The sequence below is a fragment of the Somniosus microcephalus genome, chromosome 6 (assembly GCF_052327205.1).
Source record: "Somniosus microcephalus isolate GS21.2 chromosome 6, FLI_Smic_1.0, whole genome shotgun sequence".
Lineage (NCBI taxonomy): Eukaryota > Metazoa > Chordata > Chondrichthyes > Squaliformes > Somniosidae > Somniosus > Somniosus microcephalus.
In genome coordinates, this window is record NC_140992.1 from 169,313,419 (window position 1) to 169,333,964 (window position 20,546).

At 46.6% G+C, this 20,546-nt stretch overlaps 1 protein-coding gene across 1 annotated transcript in view; it reads right to left on the minus strand.

Moving 5' to 3' along the window:
- Window positions 1-1,443: 1,443 nt before the first annotated feature.
- hydin (HYDIN axonemal central pair apparatus protein) overlaps window positions 1,444-20,546 on the minus strand; it is a 946,920-nt gene continuing 927,817 nt past the window's right edge. The window contains exons 43-46 of the mRNA XM_085992020.1: window positions 14,202-14,417; window positions 13,392-13,603; window positions 9,716-9,898; window positions 1,444-1,663 (exon numbers count right to left, since the gene is read on the minus strand). Of these exons, the coding sequence (XP_085848146.1) occupies window positions 1,465-1,663; window positions 9,716-9,898; window positions 13,392-13,603; window positions 14,202-14,417 (810 nt within the window). The 3' untranslated portion in view covers window positions 1,444-1,464. The remainder of the gene's footprint in view (window positions 1,664-9,715; window positions 9,899-13,391; window positions 13,604-14,201; window positions 14,418-20,546) is intronic.

Below are 20,546 nucleotides of genomic sequence, written 5' to 3' on the forward strand. Positions count from 1 at the left end.
GGCCCCCGGGGATCGGGAGTGCCAGCAAAAGAGCCCGGCACTCAAGAGAAGTGCCGGGCTCTTGGAGCACAGCCAGCACTCCACCGGGGTGGGGGTGGCATTCAGGAGGCCAGGGACGGGAGCACAGGCAGGTGCTGGCAGGCAGCCAGCAACAAAGATGGCTGCCCCACACCTCGCCTTTAAATTGTGCCTCCCCGGCCGCAGGTAAGCCCTCCTGATCCCGTCAGACATAGCGTCTGGTGGCAAGTCAGGGGGGTGCTCCCGAAGATCGCGGCCGGGGCGCTGCGCACGGTGATGACGTCATCGCTAGTGGCGCAGCTGTGCAGTGCACTACCTGTTAGCACCGACGCTAACCTCCCGTTGAATTTCGCGGGAGGCGTGGACGGCACCTGGCCTGGGCGCTAGTTGCTTTGCGTCCTGTTAGCGCCCTCATAGGCCGCTAATGGGAGGCGCAAAGCAACCCAATTTTTCCCCCTGGCCCAGAAATTCGGGTCGGGGGCTTCCCGCGGGTGTAAGCCCCTGACCTGCACTTACCTTCCGCGCCGGCCGTTGTGCTGTGGGCCCCCGTGGAATTCCGATCCTGGGCCTGTTCCAACTGCCGGCGCGCAGTGCTTGCGTATTCCAGGGGCGCAGTTAGTTCGCTGCGTCCCCTGGGATCACGTGGGCCATGGAGAGCCAATCGGAGCAGGTAATGCTTCATTCATAAGTTTCACAGGAAGGGCTGTCAAAACATCACTAAATCTTCAAATAATTTTTTTTTTTAAATCACATTTTTTAAATAAATAAACTATAAATTACATGAGATAACTATTTTAAACAATAATTTAAATTTTTGAAAAAAATAATCTTATTTTCTAACGGGGCTAAAAATAAACTTACCTTGCTTTAAAGTATTTAAAAATAATAAACCTGTGGAAAAAATGTTTTAATTTTAATTAATTCACCACTTACCTTGTAAAAAGCAGGCCTTGCGCTTGCTTTTTATATGTCTAACTTCTGGAGACTTACTCTCCTGGGAAAACCTGCAATAAAAACGTAAGTTCGATGTGCACGCCAGCCTCTCCTGCGCACGTGTTCGAACTCTGAACCCCTTCTTTCAGGGGAACGGAAGTGCCGGTTTCCCACGCATGTGCAGTGCATGCAGCAGGAAACCGGCACTTCCATTGGGCCTACAGGTGAGTACCCCGTACGTACTCACCCGTGGAGACCCGAAGTTCTGGGCCATTATGAGTCAGCTCCTAGTATGGTTGCCAACTCTGCTTGGGTGTATTCCTGACGGTTTCATCACTTGACCTCCTGTCCCGCCCAGTAAAATAGCCTTTTTCCCCCATCTCCAATATTCTTATAAATAATAAATAAAAGTGTTCAAAGAAAATAAAAATAAACCAAATTTTTTTAATGCCCCTATGATTTTTCTCCTGGATTGCTTGCAACAGCGTTCTGGATGTTAATAATCTTTAATTGCTAGAGACTCCAGGGCAATCCTGGAGGGTTGGCAGCACTTGCTCCTAGGTGCATGCTGAGTAACCGCTGCATTACTTGCCTTTCCCTCGTTATTCCACAGAGCAGTGGGCCAAACTGAAACACCCCTGTGCTCATGATGTACTTCTTCCTAGGGATTTCCTCCAGTTTCAGGTTCTTCTTCCGATGTTGAAAGACAACCCTGGGAAATAAAGCCAATAAAAAGACTGATATTAAGTAGACATTAAGGCTTGCTGTCCAAGGAGATTACTTACAGCCACAGCAGCCTGGAAATTACAACTTGCAATATTATCATTCCTTTATATGAAACTTCGCCTGCTATTTGAACAGTGTTAGCCCATTTACAAATCAGTATTTTTCTCCCTTGTGACCACTTTGAAAAAATAATAATTAAGTAATTCTGTTATTTTCCCTTCATCAATAATTATTCCATCACTTTTATAGAAACATAGAAGATAGGAGCAGGAGTAGGCCATTCGGCCCCTCGAGCCTGCTCCGCCATTCAATAAGATCATGGCTGATCATCCAAATTCAGTACCCTGTCCCTGCTTTCTCCCCATATCCCTTGACCCCATTAGCCTTAAGAAATATATCTAACTCCTTCTTGAATATATTTAATGAATTAGCCTCAACTGTCTTCTGTGGTAGAGTATTAAACAGGTTCACCACTCTCTGGGTGAAGAAATTCCTCCTCATCTCAGTCCTAAATGGCTTGCCCCTTATCCTTAGACTGTGACCCCTGGTTCTGGACTCCCCTGCCATCGGGAACATCCTTCCTGCATCTAGTCTGTCTAGTCCTGTTAGAATTTTATAAGTTTCAATGAGATCCCCTCTCATTCTTCTAAACTCTAGCGAATATAAGCCTAATCGACCCAATCTCTCTTCATACATCATTCCTGCCATCCCAGGTATCAGTCTGGTGAATCTTTGCTGCACTCCCTCCATGGCAAGAACATCCTTCCTCAGATAAGGCAACCAAAACTGCACACAATACTCAAGGTGTGGTCTCACCAAGGCCCTGTACAACTGCAGCAAGACATCCTTGTTCCAGTACTCGAATCCTCTTGCTATGAAGGCCAGCATACCATTTGTCTTCTTAACTGCCTGCTGCACCTGCATGCTTACCTTCGGCGACTGGTGCACAAGGACACCCAGGTCTCGCTGCACTTCCCCTTTTCCCAATCTATTGCCATTCAGATAATAATCTGCCTTCCTGTTTTTGCCACCAAAGTGGATAACCTCGCATTTATCCACATTCGAACGCACTGATTGGGGCATGTTTGCCCATAATGACATCGAGGAATACGCATCCACAGTGCTATTCTACATTAACAGTTGCGTCGAAGTTGTCACGACTCATAAAAATATCAGGACATACCCCAACCAGAAACCCTGGATGAACGGAGAGGTCCACTCGCTGTTGAAAGCACGCGACGCAGCATTTAAATCTGTCGACGCGGCGGCTTACAGTGCAGCTAGGACCAACCTAAAAAAGGGTATCAGGACTGCCAAAAGGAAACAGACACTGCGGATAGAGGATCATTTCCACAACAACTCGGACCCCCGGCGCATGTGGCAAGGCATCCAGTCCATCACTGACTACAAGAGCAAAAACACCAGCCCCCCGGTTAGCGATGCCTCCCTTCCGGAGGAGCTTAACAACTTCTATGCTCGCTTCGACAGGGACAACAGGGAGCCGGCTACCAAAGCCTTGCCACCCCCGGAAGACCAGGTGCTCACTCTGTCGACCTCCGACGTAAGGGGTGTTCTACGCGGAGTGAACACACGAAAGGCTGCTGGACCGGATAGCATCCCTGGACGGGTACTCAAGGAATGTGCTGATCAACTGGCTGATGTCTTCACCGCCATCTTCAATCTGTCATTGGCCCAGGCAGTAGTCCCTACATGCTTCAAGACCACTACCATTATTCCTGTGCCAAAATAAATGGCTGTGATGTGCCTGAACAACTATCGACCTGTCGCACTCACACCCATCATAATGAAATGTTTCGAGAGACTGGTCCTGGCTCACATCAAAGCCAGTGTTCCCACCTCTCTTGACCAACACCAGTTTGCCTATCGTGCAAACAGATCAACGGAGGATGCAATCACAACTGCTCTACACTCTGCAATGAATCACTTAGATGGTAAAGAGACCTACATCAGAATGCTGTTCATAGACTACAGCTCAGCATTCAACACTATCGTCCCCAACAAGCTGGCCACCAAACTCCACACTCTTGGCCTGAACACTTCCCTCTGCAACTGGACCCTGGACTTCCTAACAAACAGACCCCAGTCTGTCAAATTAGGTAACCACACCTCCCCCCCCCCGCTGACCCTGAACACGGGGGCCCCACAAGGATGTGTGCTGAGCCCCCTCCTCTACTCCCTCTTCACCCACGACTGTGTGGCTGTTCATGGTTCCAACACCATCATCAAGTTTGCAGATGATACCACGGTAGTAGGCTAGATCACCAACAATGATGAGTCAGCCTACAGGGAGGAGGTCCAGCATCTCGTGAAGTGGTGCGCCGATAACAACCTGGCCCTTAACATCAAGAAAACCAAAGAAATCATTGTGGACTTCAGGAAGTCTAAAGGCGGAAGTCACACCCCCATCCACATCAATGGGGCTGTGGTGGAAAGGGTGGACAGCTTTAAGTTCCTCGGAGTCCACATCACGGAAGACCTCTCCTGGTCCCTCAATACCTCCTCTCTGGTGAAGAAGGCCCAGCAGCGCCTATATTTCCTAAGGAGGCTGAAGGGATGTAACCTGTCACCCCTGATCCTCTCTAACTTTTACTGCTGCACAATAGAGAGCATCCTGACGAACTGTATCACAGTATGGTATGGCAGCCGTAGCTACTATGACCGGAAAGCCCTGCAGCGGGTAGTCAAAACTGCCCAACGCATTACCGGTACCTGGCTACCGACCACAGAGCACATATACCAGAAACGCTGTTTACGGAGGTCACGGTCCATCATCAAAGACCCTACCCACCCCAGCCACAGTCTGTTCACCCTCCTGCCATCTGGGAGACGCTACAGATGCATTCACACCCATACGACCAGATTTAGGAACAGCTTCTTTCCCAGGGCTGTCATCCTACTGAACTCCACAAATAAACTCTAAAGCCTGCACATCTACCAATGCACTTTATTATGGTTATGTTTATGTATTACAAGCCAAATGTATGTTGAATGTTTAAATGGCTTAATCTAAATGTACAATCTCGGGAGCCGCAAGCCTACATTTCGTTGTACTGCACTTGTGCACTAACAATGACAATAAAGTTGATTATGATTATGATTATGATCATGATTATACTGCATCTGCCATGCATCTGCCCAATCGCCCAACCTGTCCAAATCGTACTGCAGTTTCTCTGCATTCTCCTCACAGCACACACGCCCACCCAGCTTTGTGTCGTCTGCAAACTTGGAGATATTGGCCCAGTAATTCGGGTCCCAATGCGTGAGTACGGACGGGGTATTCACGCGTGGGCCCAATGGAAGTGCCGGATTTCAGCATGCACAGCTCATGCGCGGAAAACCGGCATTTCCTTTCCTCTGAACCAAGGGGTTCAGAGGTGGAACGCGTGTGCGCAGGAGTCTGCGCGTGCGCGCTGAAATTCCTTTTTTTTTAATACAGGGTTGCCCGTGCGATAAGGCCTCAACTTTTTACGAATGAAAAAAGCAGACGTAAGGGCTTAGTTTTAAAAGGTAAGTGGTCTAATAATTAAAGTTAGAATTTTTTTTCCACAGGTTTATTATTTTTAAAGACTTTACAGTAAGGTAAGTGTATTTTTAGACCCGATTTCTTAAAAAAATTATTTTTTCAGAAATTTGAATAATTGTTTAAAATAGTTTTTTTTACAGTTATTAATAGTTCATTTAATTAGTGGGATTTTTTTAAACTTTTATTTGAAGTTTAAGTACTGTTTTGGGCGCCCGGAGTTTTCATGAGTTTGACAGTCAAACTCATGAATGAACTTTTGCAACCTCCGATTGGTTGCCCAGTGCTCACGTGACCCCAGCCGGCTCATCGAACTAACTACGCCGCTGGATCACGCAAGCACAGCGCGCCGGGAGCTGAACCGGGCCACTGACAGGAAATCCACGCAGGGCCAGGCTTCAACTTTCGGCGCGCTATGTAAGTGTAGGTCGGGGGCTTGCACCCGCGGGAAGCCCCCGACACCAATTTCTGGGCCATTACATCTAGTTCCCTCGTCTAGATCATTAATATATATTGTGAATAACTGGGGTCCTAGCACCGATCCCTGTGGTACCCCACTAGTCACTGCCTTCCACTCGGAAAAAGACCCGTTTATTCCAACTCTTTGCTTCCTGTCTGCCAACCAGTTTTCTATCCAAGTCAGTACCTTACCCCCAACCCCATGTGCTTTAACTTTGCTCTTATGCGGGACCTTGTCGAAAGCCTTCTGAAAGTCCAAATATACTACATCCACTGGTTCTCCCTTATCTATTCTACCAGTTACATCCTCAAAAAATTCCAGTAGATTAGTCAAGCATGATTTACCTTTTGTAAATCCATGTTCATTTTGTCCGATCCTGTCACTGTTTTCCAAGTGCTCTGCTATTACATCTTTTATAATGGACTCTAGCATTTTCCCCACTACCGATGTCAGGCTTACCGGTCTATAATTCCCCATTTTCTCTCTACCACCTTTTCTAAATAGTGGGGTTACATTAGCTACCCTCCAATCCATGGTAACTGTTCCAGAGTCTGCAGAATTTTGGAAGATGACCAGCAATGCATCTACTATTTCTAGGGCCACTTCCTTAAGCACCCTAGGATGTAGATTATCAGGCCCTGGGGATTTATCAGCCTTCAATCCCGTCAATTTTCCTAGCACCATTTCCCTACAAATACTGATTTCATTCAGTTCCTCCCTCTCATTAGGCCCTATGTTCCCCGACATCTCTGGGAGGTTATTTGTGTCCTCCTTTGTGAAGACAGAACTAAAGTATGTATTTAATTGGTCTGCCATGTCTTTGTTCCCCATTATAAATCCCCCTGATTCTGACTGCAAGGGACCTACGCTTGACTTTACCAATCTTTTTCTCTTCACATATCTATAGAAGCTTTTACAGTCAGTTTTTATGTTCCCTGCAAGCTTACTCTCATACTCTATTTTCCCCCTCTTAATTAATCCCTTTCTCCTCCTTTGCTGAATCCTAAACTGCTCCCAATCCTCGGGTTTGCTGCTTTTTCTGGCCAATTTATATGTCCTCTCCTTGGATCTTATGTTATTCCTAATTTCCCTTGTTAGCCAATGTTGAGTCACCTTTTTTGTTTTATTTTTATGCCAAACAGGGATGAACAAATTCTGTAGTTCATCCATGCAATCTTTAAATGTTTGCCATTGCCTATTCACCGTCAACCCTTTAAGTAACATTCCCCAATCCATCCTAGCCAACTCGCGCCTCATACCATCGTAGTTTCCTTTATTTAAATTCAGTACCAAAGTCTCTGAATCAACTACTTCACTCTCCATCTTAATGAAGAATTCTATCATATTATGATCGCTCCTCCCCAAGGGGCCTCGCACAACAAGATTGCTAATTAATCCTCTCTCATTACATAATACCCAGTCTAAGATGGCCTGATCTCTGGTTGGTTCCTCGACATATTGGTGTGAGGGTGCCGGTCAGTTCCTTCAGTAACCCCTAGATGGCACATTCACTGGTTGGTTTTCCTTTGTTAATTGTTACTAGTTTCTCTTGTGTTTATTATTTAACTGCCTTTTATCTGGTTTATTGGTTTCATCCCTCTGGGCTCAGTCTTGACAAGGTGCTCTGTCTTGACTAGGTGCTCCGTTTTGACAAGCCGGTTGCCAGTGGTAGCTTGTCTTGAGCTCAGTCTGGACAAGCTGGTTGCCCTGTGGTAGCTTGCCTTGACAAGCCGGTTGCCTAGGGGTAGCTTGTCTTGGGCTAAGTCTTGATAAGCCGTTTGCCTTAGTGGTTGCTTGTCTTGAGCTCCTATGTCTATAACTGTTTATCTGCGTTATGTTTTTGCTTGTATTTAAGTTCTGTGGTTCTTCCCTTTGTTCTCGGTCTTGACAAGGTGCTGACAAGTTGCTCAGTCTTGACAAGGTGCTCAGTTTGGACAAGCCAGTTGCCCTGTGGTAGCTTGTCTTGAGCTCAGTCTTGACAAGCCGGTTGCCTCATGGTAGCTTGTCTGGAGTTCCTATCTTGACAAGCCAGTTGCCCTGTGGTAGCTTGTCTTGAGCTCAGTCTTGATAAGCCGGTTGCCTCATGGTAGCTTGTCTTGAGCTCCTATGTTTTGTAACTGTTTACCTGTGTGATTCTAGTAAAGTACTGTTATTTAAGACTGCATATCTGCTTCTCGCCTCGTCTGTCTGCACTTGGGCCCAGAACCAGCCTCGCCCGGACAGCATGGCCCCGTGTCTACACGGCCCCGTGACAGCAACCCTGACAATTGGTCCAGGAAACCATCCCATATACACGCTAGGAATTCCTCTTCCACAGTATTGTTACTAATTTGGTTAGACCAATCTATATGTAGATTAAAGTCACCCATGATAACTGCTGTGCCCTTATTGCACGCATTTCTAATTTCCCGTTTAATGTCATCCTCAACCTCAGCATTATTGTTTGGGGGTCTGTATACAACTCCCACTAACGTTTTCTGCCCCTTGGTATTTTGCAGCTCCACCCATACAGATTCCACATCATCAGAGCCAATATCCTTCCTTACTATTGTGTTAATCTCCTCTTTAACCAGCAATGCTACCCCACCGCCTTTTCCTTTTTGCCTGTCCTTCCTGAATATTGAATACCCCTGGATGTTGAATTCCCAGCCGTGGTCACCCTGGAGCCATGTCTCCGTAATCCCAATTATATCATATCCTTTACGAGCTCTTTCTCCTTACCGATTCTTTCATTCTTGTATGAAAAAGTTTTGTTATTGTGCTTAACCTGCTTTACTATCCATTTCTGGTGACATCTTTGGTTTTACCGTTGTAAGTTTTCAGCCAGCTAGCATTTTACTATACCCCACCCCCACCAAGTTCTCCCTTTCCCGTGTCCCTGTAAAAGAAACATGTGCATTTTTATGGTGTCTTTCACGACCTCAGGACATCCCAAAGCGCTTTACAGCCAATGAAGTACTTTTGAAGTGTAGTCACTGTTGTAATGTAGGAAATGCGGAAGCCAATTTACGCACAGCAAGGTGATAATGACCAGATAAGCTGTTTTAGTGATGTTGGTTGAGGGATAAATGTTGGCCAGGACACCGGGTAGAACTACCCTGCTCTTCTTCGAAAATAGCACCATGGGATCTTTTGCGTGCACCTGAGAGGGCAGACAGGGCCTCAATTTAAAGTCTCATCCGAAAGACGGAACCTCCAACAGTGCATCACTGGAGTATCAGCCTGGATTTTGTGCTTTCAACAGACCGTACTGCTAAGCAGTATAAGCCTCATTGCAGCCTTAGAAATGATTGTGTTGATTGTACACTCCAGTCTAGGAGTGGCTACACTTCAGAAGTACTTCATTGGCTTTCCTGAATGGACGCCTGTTTTCTTAATGCTGTCACTTAGACTGGGAAATCGGCTGGTGCCTCATGCAGAGGCAGTATGCTGACCGCCTCTGCCCGCTCCCCGACACTCAATTCCTGCCCCCAGTTAGAATCGGGGGTTTCGTTTTTCAAGGACTCACAAAACCTGTCAGACATCTTCAGAGAAGTTCTTTTAGGGCAGCATTGTGGTGGTAAGCCAGATTACCCCTATGATACATCCTCGGAACTCCCCAGAAGCAGGGCCTTTATTACAGGAAAATCCAGGCCGTAAACTCGACCACAGCGCTACAATTGGGCAACTTCATTTATTTACAAACATGCACCATAATAAAATAAATCACACTGGAACAATTCATGACACCACCTGTGCCTGATATCATCAAAAACATAACTTTGATGCCTCCCAAACAAGAAAATGTTTCGAAACACTTTTAATTCAAGAAAGTTAACCCATTAAGCAATTAATACGTGCAATCATCATCACGTAGGCATGCCAACTGGCCCATGATTACATGGGGGTTACAATTATCTGTCTCAACAGATTCCAGAAGTCAAGGATGGAAAAAGAACATTTGGTCTATGGAAGCTCATTACCCTAACTTTTCCATCTTAGTTCATGACTAACATCCCTGTTATACATAAGCTCCCTTTTATTTAGAAACCTACCTGGGATCTTGGCTTATAGTTGGGAATGAACAGATTCCTCTGCAGTACAACTTGTAGCATCTTCGCGTTCCCAGGAGTTCAAAGTTCAGTGTTTGATCAAACGTCCCACACACCACTGAACTAAAATGCACTTGTAATGCAACCTCTTCACCAGGTTGTACAATCCAGTGGTAAGGAAGGACTCTGCAGGGAAGATGACTATGATGGATCGAAGGAAATGTTTACAAAGGTCAGATGAACAAAAACATAAATTATGGACCAACAGAATGCCATTTGGACCATCATTATACAGACCAGTTACTTTTTGCACGTTTGTGGGTTATCCCTAATTTCCTGAGGAAGGTGAGCAACCAGAGGTTAAAAGTCCGATCAGATAAGTTCTTTAAAATAGTACCAAACAATCTACCAAACATGACCTCACCTTTGAGGGTTACAATTATCTGTCTCAACAGATTCGAGAAGTCAAGGATGGAAAAAGACCATCTGACCATTGGAAGCTCATCCCTCCATTGCCCTAACTTTTCCATCTTGGCATTCAACTACATTTTGAATATCTCTACTAATCCTGTATTTGCCATTAGTCCTGCCAACTTATTCCAAACAAAAATTTTGAATAAAGAAGTTCTTTCCAATATCTGTTTCAAATTTACTTCTCACTATTTTAAATTTATGTGCTCAGTTTAAAATCTCATCTGAAATACGGCACTTTGGACTATGCGGCATTCTTGTATTTAATTCATTTGCGGGATATGGATGTCGTTGGGAAGGCCAGCATTTAGTTTCGACCTCTAGTTGACCTTGAGAAAGTGGAGTGGGCCTTCTTCTTGAATCACTGCAATCCATGTGGTGAAGGTGCTGCCATAGTGTTTCCAGGATTTTGACCCAGCGACCATGCAGGTTTGGTGATATATGTCCAAGTTAGGATGGTGTGAGACTTGAAGGTGATGGTGTTCCCATGCACCTGCTGCCTTTGTCCTTCTAGGTGATGGAGGTGCCCTCATTACTGTGCAGGAATATCAGCCTAGATTATCAGCTCAAGTCTTGGAGTGTGTTTTAAAACCATTACTTACTGATTCAGAGACTTTTTTATTCATTCATGGGATGTGGGCATTGCTAGCATGCCCAGCATTTATTGCCCCTCCCTAGTTGCCCTTGAGAAGGTGGTGGTGAGCCGCCTTCTTGAACTGCTGCAGTCCATGTGGTGAAGGTACTCCCACAGTGCTGTTAGGGAGGGAGTTCAGGATTTTGACCCAGCGACGATGAAGGATCGGCGATATACTTCCAAGTCAGGATGGTGTGTAACTTGGAGGGGAACTTGGAGGTGATGCTGTTCCCATGCGCCTGCTGCCCTTGTCCTTCTAGGTGGTAGAGGTCGTGGGTTTGGGAGGTGCTGCTGAAAAAGCCTTGGCGAGGTCCTGCAGTGCATCTTGTAGATGGTACACACTGCAGCCGCCGCACGTCGGTGGTGGAGGGAGTGAATGTTTAAGGTGGTGGATGGTGTGCCAATCCAGCGGGCTGCTTTGTCCTGGATGGTGTCGAGCTTCTTGAGCGTTGTTGGAGCCTCCTCCTCCCATTAGTTGTTTAATGGTCCACCACCATTCACGACTGAATGCGGCAGGACTGCAGAGCTTTGATCTGATCTGTTGATTGTGGGATCGCTTAGCTCTGTCTACAGCATGCTGCTTCCGCTTTTTAGCATGCATGCAGCTTCCCCAGGTTGGCACCAAATTTTTAGGTCCACTTGGTGCTGCTCCTACCATGCACTTTTACACTCCTTATTGAACCAGGGTTGGTCCCCTGGCTTGATGGTAATGGTAGGGTGAGGGATATGCCAGGTCATGAGGTTACAGGTTGTGGTGGAATACAATTCTACTGCGGTTGATGGCCCACAGCGCCTCATGGATGCCCAGTTTTGAGCTATCAGATCTGTTCTGAATCTATCCCATTTAGCACGGTGGTAGTGCCACACAACACGACGGGGCTTTGTCTCCACAATGACTGTACGGTGGTTATGGACAGATGCATCTGCGACAGGTAGGTTGGTGAGGACGAGGTCAAGTAGGTTTTTCCCTTGTGTTGGTTCTCTCACCACCAGTCGCAGGCCCAGACTGGCAGCTATGTCCTTCAGGACGTGGCCAGCTCAGTCAGTAGTGGTGCTACCGAGCCACTCTTGGTGATGGACATTGAAGTCGCACACTCAGAGTACATTCTGTGCCCCTGCTACTCTCAGTGCTTCTACCAAGTGGTGTTCAACATAGAGGAGTATTGATTCATCAGCTGAGGGAGGGCGGTAGGTGGTAATCAGCAGCAGGAGGTTGCTTGCCCATGCTTGACCTGAATCCACAAGATTTCATGGGGTCCGGAGTCAATGTTGAGGACTCCCAGGGCCACTCCCAGTATACCACTGTACCGTCACACCTGGTGGGTCTTGTCCTGCCTCATGGACAGGACATACCCAAGGATGGTGATGGAGGAGTTTGGGACAAAGGCTGAAAGGTATGATTCTGTGAGTATGACTGTGTCAGGCTTTTGCTTGACTTGCCTGCGGGACAGCTCTCCCAATTTTGGCACAAGTCATAAGGGCACAGAAGGAGGCCATTTGGCCCATCGAGTCCGTGCCAGCTCTCTGTAGAGCAATCCAGTCAGTCCCCGCTCTATCCCCGTAGCCCTGCAAGTTTATTTCCCTCAAGTGCCTATCCAGTCTCCCCTTGAAAACATTGAGTGTCTCCGCTTCCACCACTTCCGTCAACAGCTGGGTGTGCCGTTGTCGTGTCCGTAGGCAGTGCTGAGGTTGATGTCGGGTGGTCCGTCCGGTTTTATTCTTATTGTTTTTCGTAGCGGTTTTTTTACAACTGAGTGGCTTGCTAGGCAATTTTAGAGGGCTGTTAAGAGTCAACCACATTGCTGTGGAGTCACATATCAGATAAGGATGGCAGATTTCCTTCCCTATTGGACATTAGTGATGGGTTTCAACAACAATCTGATTATTTCATGGTCACCATTATTGATACTAGCTTTTTATTCCAGATTTATTTAATTAACTGAATTTAAATTCCCCAGCTGCCATGGTGGGATTTGAACTCACGTCTCCGGATCATTAGTCCAGGCTTACTAGTCCAGTAACATACCAGTATACTACCATTCCCGAGCACTGCCAGATGAGTAAAATTGAGATACCTCTGATAGGAAACAAAGAGATTTCAAGAAAATAATAATCCCAATCTGATTTAATCAATCTCAGCTGGGGCAGAACTTCAAGCATTAAAACTGGCCTCAGTGCTCACAAAAACAGATCAACCCGTGGTTCCAACTCCTGTTTGGAAGTGCACATTAGTGAAAGTGGGGTGAGAAGAGGATTGGGCTTGGCTGTGATGCCCTCCAGATCCTGCTGAGGCACACATGGAGAAAGACCACTTGGGAGAGATACCAGAATGCTGCTGGCATCTGTGGAGCTGTACCCCAGCAAGAGTCAGCACCTTCAGGAGAGAAAGAAACAAATAAAAAAAATTAAATAAATGAGATAAAATCAGTTTAATTGTGACACCCTCTCCCTATGACATTTCTATTATAGAGTATAACACAGTTTTTAGTGCATGTACAGTAAAGAGAACCCACTACCAATATACATATCTGCAGTGGGATGCTCTCCAATGCAAGTGAGGGCTGGGTAACTTACCTGACTGATTTGTAATCTTCTTTGATTGTGTCCTCGATGACACTACTGTGGTCGGCTTCAGATTGAGGTGATAAGGCGCCGATGACAACTGAAGAGCGGGAATCACGACGACTCCTTTTGTGACCACCGGAGCGACGCTTGTCGCGGTCCGTCTCAGCTTTGTCTGTTTTGTCTTTCTTAGATTTCCCTTTGTGCTGAACTTGCAACTCCTCCTGTGACAACAGAATTTTCTTTTTTGTTTTGTGCAACCACCATGGTGATAGACAGTGCAGACTCTTACAAAGCTCAAATAAAGGAAAGCCTTGCATTTGCATAGCACCTTTTATGACCTCAGGACATCCCAAAGCGCTTTACAGTTAATGAAGTTTTTTTGAAGTGTATTCCCACAAATGGCAATGTGATAATGACCAGCTCATCTGGTTTTGATGTTGGTTGAGGGATTCATATCAACCAGGAAACCAGGGAGAACTCTCCTGCTCTTCGAATAGTGCCATGGGATCTTTTATGTCCACCTGAGAAGGTAGATGGAGCCTGGGTTTAACGTCTCACCTGAAAGACGGCACCTCCGACGGTGCAGCACTCCTTCAGCACTGCACTGGGAGTGCCAGCCTAGTTTTTGTGCTCAAATCTCTGGAGCAGGACTTGAACCCCCAACCTTCTGACTCAGAGGCGAGGGTGCTATTCACCGAGTCAAGACTGACACCTGCAGCTCGTCAAAAGGCCCAAGAATGTATTTAATGCTCGCTGTGAAGGAAGTTAGATATAGCTGCTTTCATTCAGCTCAGACCTACTCTCTAATGTCACACGTACCTTAATAATCGGGACCACGATTTCAGGCTCTGGTTCGGGCTCTTTCTTTTCTTCAAACAACAACTTTCCTTCATCTGGATTAGGTGAAAGTGAGAAGTGACCCAGCACATCCTGTCCTGAAGCGGGCCTTCGCTCCACTGGGTATTGTAGAACTGCAAACAGGGCAGGGGGCGGGATCGGGGGGCCACTTGGGCCCATGCCCAGGCTATCCAAAACCTACGGAAGAGAAAGCAATATCAAATGGACTTTCTTTAAGTGTAACGAAAGAGGAAAGATACTCACATTTAGGTTTCAACACTGCACCTTTTCCTGATTCAAAGAGTAGGAGGTAACCTTGCTACTATTACTCTAAGGTGTCTATTCTTCATTGCTGTGAGGGAAAAGGACAATCTCTCTCTCTCTACCAACACCTACCCAGCAATTCAAAGAACAAGAGCTGGTCTTGCTGCTATTACAGTGAGGGAGTTTCCACTGATTCTTTCTCCCATCCCAGGTCTCGCTCTGCCTTTACTGAACAAGTTGATTTTTGCAGACGGCAGTTCAATGGCTGCTCACAAACCTGTTATGTCTGATGTTGTGTATGTACCTTTAAGAGAATAACTGGTCTCAGACTGCAGTACCGGCAGTGACCACCCCTGTATAAAAGGTGCTAGTAAGCCTCTGTAGTTTCAGTTTCCTGATTGACTCCTTTCAGTAAAGACTTGTTTTGTTCAACTCCTGCTGTCTGTGTCTCAATCATACACGGACATAATACTGGTGACGAGCAGATACGAACTTACCTACAGTCTGCACCACCTCCTGGGATCCATTCCTGCAGCGAAGTGAGCAGAGGTGGAGGCCAGAAGGAAGAAAGAAACAGTAGAAACGGGCGTCGACCATGGGCATCCGCCCCTGTGTTAGCGGAGTTGAAGATTGCTGGAGAAGCTGTCGAAAGCGGGGCCTGGTTCCTGTCGACGGTGCTTCAGCTAATCAGGCTGGTGGCAGGTAGTACACTGATCCTTCCTGGGCTGCGGTGGTCGCGAACTCGAGCGGGTTGCTTGCAACGGGGCCGAGCAGCGTTGTCGGGAAAAGGAGAGAGAGGGTGGAGCACACAGGGCGCGGCCAGTGCTACGAAGCCGGGCTGCGTATAGACCCGAGAAGAGGGAGGCAAGAGTCCCACAGGGTTGTTCCACGACGGGAAAATAATAAAAAAAAGAAATATTAAACGCGCAGGAAACCGCGAGGAGCTGCAGGTTGCAACGGAAACCGCGGAAAGCAGCGCTAGCAACAGCGGGGAAGAAGGCAAAGCGCGGGAGGCGCCATTTTGTTAAATCGGGGAAGAAGGCAAAGCGCCATTTTAGATTTTCAAGATGCTGAAGACTGGCTGTATCACTGCCTTTGATAATACAATAGAGGACTGGACCACGTATGTGGAAAGAGTCGAGGTATATTGCGAGGCAAACGAAATAGCCGATGAGAAAAAGGCATCGGTATTGCTAAACTTAATGGGCGCTAGAACGTACGGCCTATTGCGGGACCTGATTACTCCAGCCAAACCGAAGGCGAAGAGTTTTAACGAAATTGTTGCTGTCCTACAGGAACACCTAAACCCTGCACCGCTGTTGATAGCCGAAAGATTTAAATTCCACAGGAGAACTCAGCATAAAGATGAGAGCAATGCTGAGTACCTTACGGAACTACGCAAGCTATCAAAGCACTGCCAGTTCGGAGCAGGACTGGCAGATACACTATGGGACAAATTTGTCTGTGGACTCCTGAGTGAAGGAACACAGAAGAAGTTACTCTCAGAGAAAGAGCTGACGCTAGATAAGGCTTTCAGCGTGGCAGTATCGTATGAAGCAGCAGCCAGGGGAGCTGCGGAAATTCAACAAAAGCCACAGGAATACGGCACCCACGAAATCACACGGGGATTTGCAAAATGTTATCGCTGCGGCAGAACTAACCATGACCAGAAGGACTGCTGGTCCAAGGACAAAATATGCAGGCAATGCGGAAAGATGGGGCACATTGCACGAGTTTGCAGGTCTGGGAAGAAGACCAGCGACAACAAAAAGGCTACTAAGGAACCGTACAAGAAAGTACAAAAGATGACGGACAATAGTTCCGAAGACCAGATGAGCGATAGTGAATCCGGGAACAGGAGACTAAGCTGTCTCAAACTTCACAATGTAATCGCAAAAGAGGATCGCCGAACCATTTGGGTCACCCTCACGATAGCAGGGTCCCAAGTTAAAATGGAATTGGATACAGGATCAGCGCTAACCGTCATGAATCGACGAGACTATGAGCGGCTATTCTCACACATACTCTTGAGAGAGACATCCATCGTCTTGACAACGTATACGGGGCAAAAAGTATACCCCAGAGGAAAAATAAGGGTGCCTGTCGAATACAACGGCAAGAAAATACGGAAATTGTATCTCTACATACTGCAAAATGGTGGACCACCGTTATTGGGACGTGATGGATCAGGAAGATAAGCTTGGATTGGCATTCCATTCATGCAATGACGGTGGACGGTAAAAAAGATGAAGACGTCACTCCTGGACGATTGTCAACAATCTTAGCTAACGCCAAAGAGCTTTTTCAACAAGAACTGGGCACTTTTAAAGGCGTAACCGCCTCGATAAAAATAGAAGAGAATGCAATTCCCAAGTTTTTCAAAGCAAGACCGGTACCATATGCAATTCGCCCAGCCGTCGAGGCACAGCTGGAGAATCTGGAGAAGGCAGGCGTGTTGTCTAAGGTCAACTGGAGCGAGTGGGCGACACCCATCGTTCCTGTCATGAAGAAAACGTTAAGCAATAAGTCTGAGGAGCCAAGGAAGGTTCGCATCTGTGGGGATTTCAAGGTGACGGTGAACCCAGTCCTTCACACAGTACAATATCCTCTTCCAAGGATAGAAGACATCTTCGCCTCACTGTCTGGAGGGAAGCGTTTTACAAAAATTGACCTAGCACAAGCATATTTGCAGATGGAGGTTGAAGAATCCTCTAGGAAGTATCTCACGATAAACACTCACAAAGGTCTTTACCAGTATCATCGATTGGTATTCGGAGTAGCATCAGTTCCGGCGATATGGCAAAGAGCGATGGAACAAGTCCTGCAAGGGATTCCAGGGACTCAGTGTTACTTGGACGACATCCTTGTGACAGGTGAAGATGACAGTGAACACCTTAACAACCTAGAACAGGTGCTCACTAGACTACAGGAACATGGGCTACGAGCCAACCGCCCCAAGTGCGAGTTTTTTAAGAAACAGATATCGTATTGTGGCCACGTGATTGATGAAGAGGGGTTACATAAGTCCCCTGACAAAATTGAAGCGGTTGTTAAGGCCCCAGCGCCTGAAAATGTGTCGCAACTGAGGTCATTCCTCGGATTGGTGAATTACTACCATAAGTTTTTGCCGAATTTGTCGACAATCCTGCACCCACTGAACGCTCTGCTACGAACAGGAGTAGCATGGAAATGGAGCAATGACTGTAAGCGGGCCTTTCAGAAGAGTAAGGACTTAATCACTTCAAGAGAAGTATTGGCTCACTACAACCCAGCACTGCCAATCAGATTGGCGTGTGATGCGTCTCCCTACGGCATTGGGGCGGTACTGTCACATAAATTCCTTGATGGTTTAGAGAGGCCGATAGCTTTTGCGTCACGCTCGTTAACTTCTGCCGAGCGTAACTACGCCCAGATTGACAGAAAGGCCTTCAGCCTAGTGTGGGGGGTGAAGAAGTTCAATCACTACCTGCACGGTCAAAAATTTACTCTACTAACTGATCATCAACCTCTTGTCTCCATTTTCAGAAAAATAGAGGGGTAAAGAGAGTGTATGATAAAAGATTAGCAGGTGACATAAAAGAGACTCCAACAGGTTTATAAAGAGTGAAAAGATAGTCAAAGGAAGGATGGGGCTGATTAGGGACCAAAAAGGAGATCTTCTTGAGGCAAGGGGCATAGCTGGGGTACTAAATGAGTATTTTGCATCTGTCTTCACTAAAGAGGATGTTGCCAATGTCACAGTAAAGGAGAAGGTAGCAGTAAAGAAATTGGATAGGTTAAATATAGATAAAGAGGCGGTACTTAAATGATCTTATTGAACGGTGGAGCAGGCTCGAGGGGCCATATAGCCTACTCCTGCTCCTATTTGTTATACATTTTGGTAAGAAGAATGAGGAGAGGCAACATAAACTAAATAGTACATATTCTTTCATTCATTCACGGGATGTGGGCGTCACTGGCAAGGCCAGCATTTATTGCCCAGCCCTAATTGCCCTCGAGAAGGTGGTGGCGAGCCGCCTTCTTGAACTGCTGCAGTCCGTGTGGTGAAGGTGCTCCCACAGTGCTGTTAGGGAGGGAGTTCCGGGAGTTTGACCCAGCGATGATGAAGGAACAGCAATATATTTTCAAGTCAGGATGGTGTGTGACTTGGAGGGGAATTTGGAGGTGGTGGTGTTTCCATGCACCTGCTGCCCTTGTCCTTCTAGGTGGTAGAGGTCACGGGATTGTCGAAGAAGCCTTGGCAAGTTGCTGCAGTGCATCTTGTAGATGGTACGCAGTGCATCTTGTAGATGGTACACATTGCAGCCACAGTGCGCCGGTGGTGGAGGCAGTGAATGTTTAGGCTGGTGGATGGGGTGCACCATATGGACTGCAGTGGTTCAAGAAGGCAGCTCACCACCATCTTCTCAAGGGCAATTAGGGATGGGCACTAAATGCAGGCCTAGCCAGCAACGCCCACATCCCATCAATGAATAAAAATAAATAAATTAAAAAAAAAGTGTCCTGGATGGTGTCGAGCTTCGAGTGTTGTTGGAGCTGCATTCATCCAGGCAAGTGGAAAGTATTCCATCACACTCCTGACTTGTGCCTTATAGATGGGAGTCAGAAGGTGAGTCACTCACCATAGAATACCCAGTCTCTGCTTTTGTAGCCACAGTATTTATGTGGTTACAAAAGTTAAGTTTCTGGTCAATGATGACCCCCAGGATGTTGATGGTGGGGTATTCGACAATGGTAATGCCGTTGAATGTCAAGGGGACGTGGTTAGACTCTTTCTTGTTGCAGATGGCCATTGCCTGGCACTTGTGTGGCGCGAAAGTGACTTGCTACTCATCAACCTAAGTCTGAATGTTGTCCAGGTCTTGCTGCATGTGGGCACGGAATGCTTCATTATCTGAGGAGTTGCAAATGGAACTGAACACATGCACTCATCAGCGAACATCCCCACTTCTGACCTTATGATGGAGGGAAGGTCATTGATGAAACAGCTGAAGATGGTTGGACACCAGCCTGAGGAACACCTGTAGTGAAGTCCTAGGGTTGAGATGATTGGCCTCCAACAGCTACAACTATCTTTCTTTGGGCTAGGTATGACTCCAGCTAGTGAAGAGTTTTCCCCCCGATTCCCATTGACTTCAATAATACTAGGGCTCCTTGATGCCACGCTCGGTCAAATGCTGCCTTTATGTCAAGAGTGGTCACTCTCAACTCACCTCTGAAATTAACCTGTTTTGTCCATGTTTGGTCCAAGGTTGTAATGTGGTCTGGAGCCAAGTGGTCCTGGTGAAACCCAAACTGAGAATCGGTGAGCAGGTTATTGGTGAGTAAGTGACGCTTGATAGCACTGTCGATGCCACCTTCCATCACTTTACTGTTGATTGAAAGTAGGCTTATGGGGCGGTAATTGGCCAGATTGGATTTTGTTAAGTCTGTGAGTTGTTCAAGTAATTAATACTCAGACTTAATCAGTAACAATAAAACAGGTCTTTACTGGTTGGAGGTAGGGACTATTCTGAATACAAGATTACTGCACAGTGCTTATATACCGGTGTGTTCACCCCCGGTATTACGTCTACAGCAGCCTGAGAAAGTAGTACATCTCTTAAGGTGGAACAGGCTTAAGCTCTCTTAAGGTGGAACAGGTTACATACACAACACTCCTCCCTTCTTAGCTTTATAGTCACCCCCCCATTTAACATAACGTAATAACATATATACATATATAACTTCATGTTTAACGTAACATATCACAGATTCAGTCTCTGCGGAAAACAGTTCACAGATTCAATCTCTGTGGTGTAGTCGGTTCACGTTACTCATTCAATAGTCCTTTCATGGATTTAACAGCTTGAACTTCCGAACTGATTTGGCTCCGTTCGGAGGGACCACGTGTGTGATCTGGTAGAGGTGATAATGGTTCAGATGGGTCATCTTCTGTTTTTACTTTTCCTTTTCTGCTTCTTGGAGACTCTCTGGGCTCCATTGTCAGCTGCCACAGCTGCCAGCTGCATGCGCAGTTCCTCCTTCTCTTCCTCCTTTTTTCGTAGTAGAGCCACCTTCTCC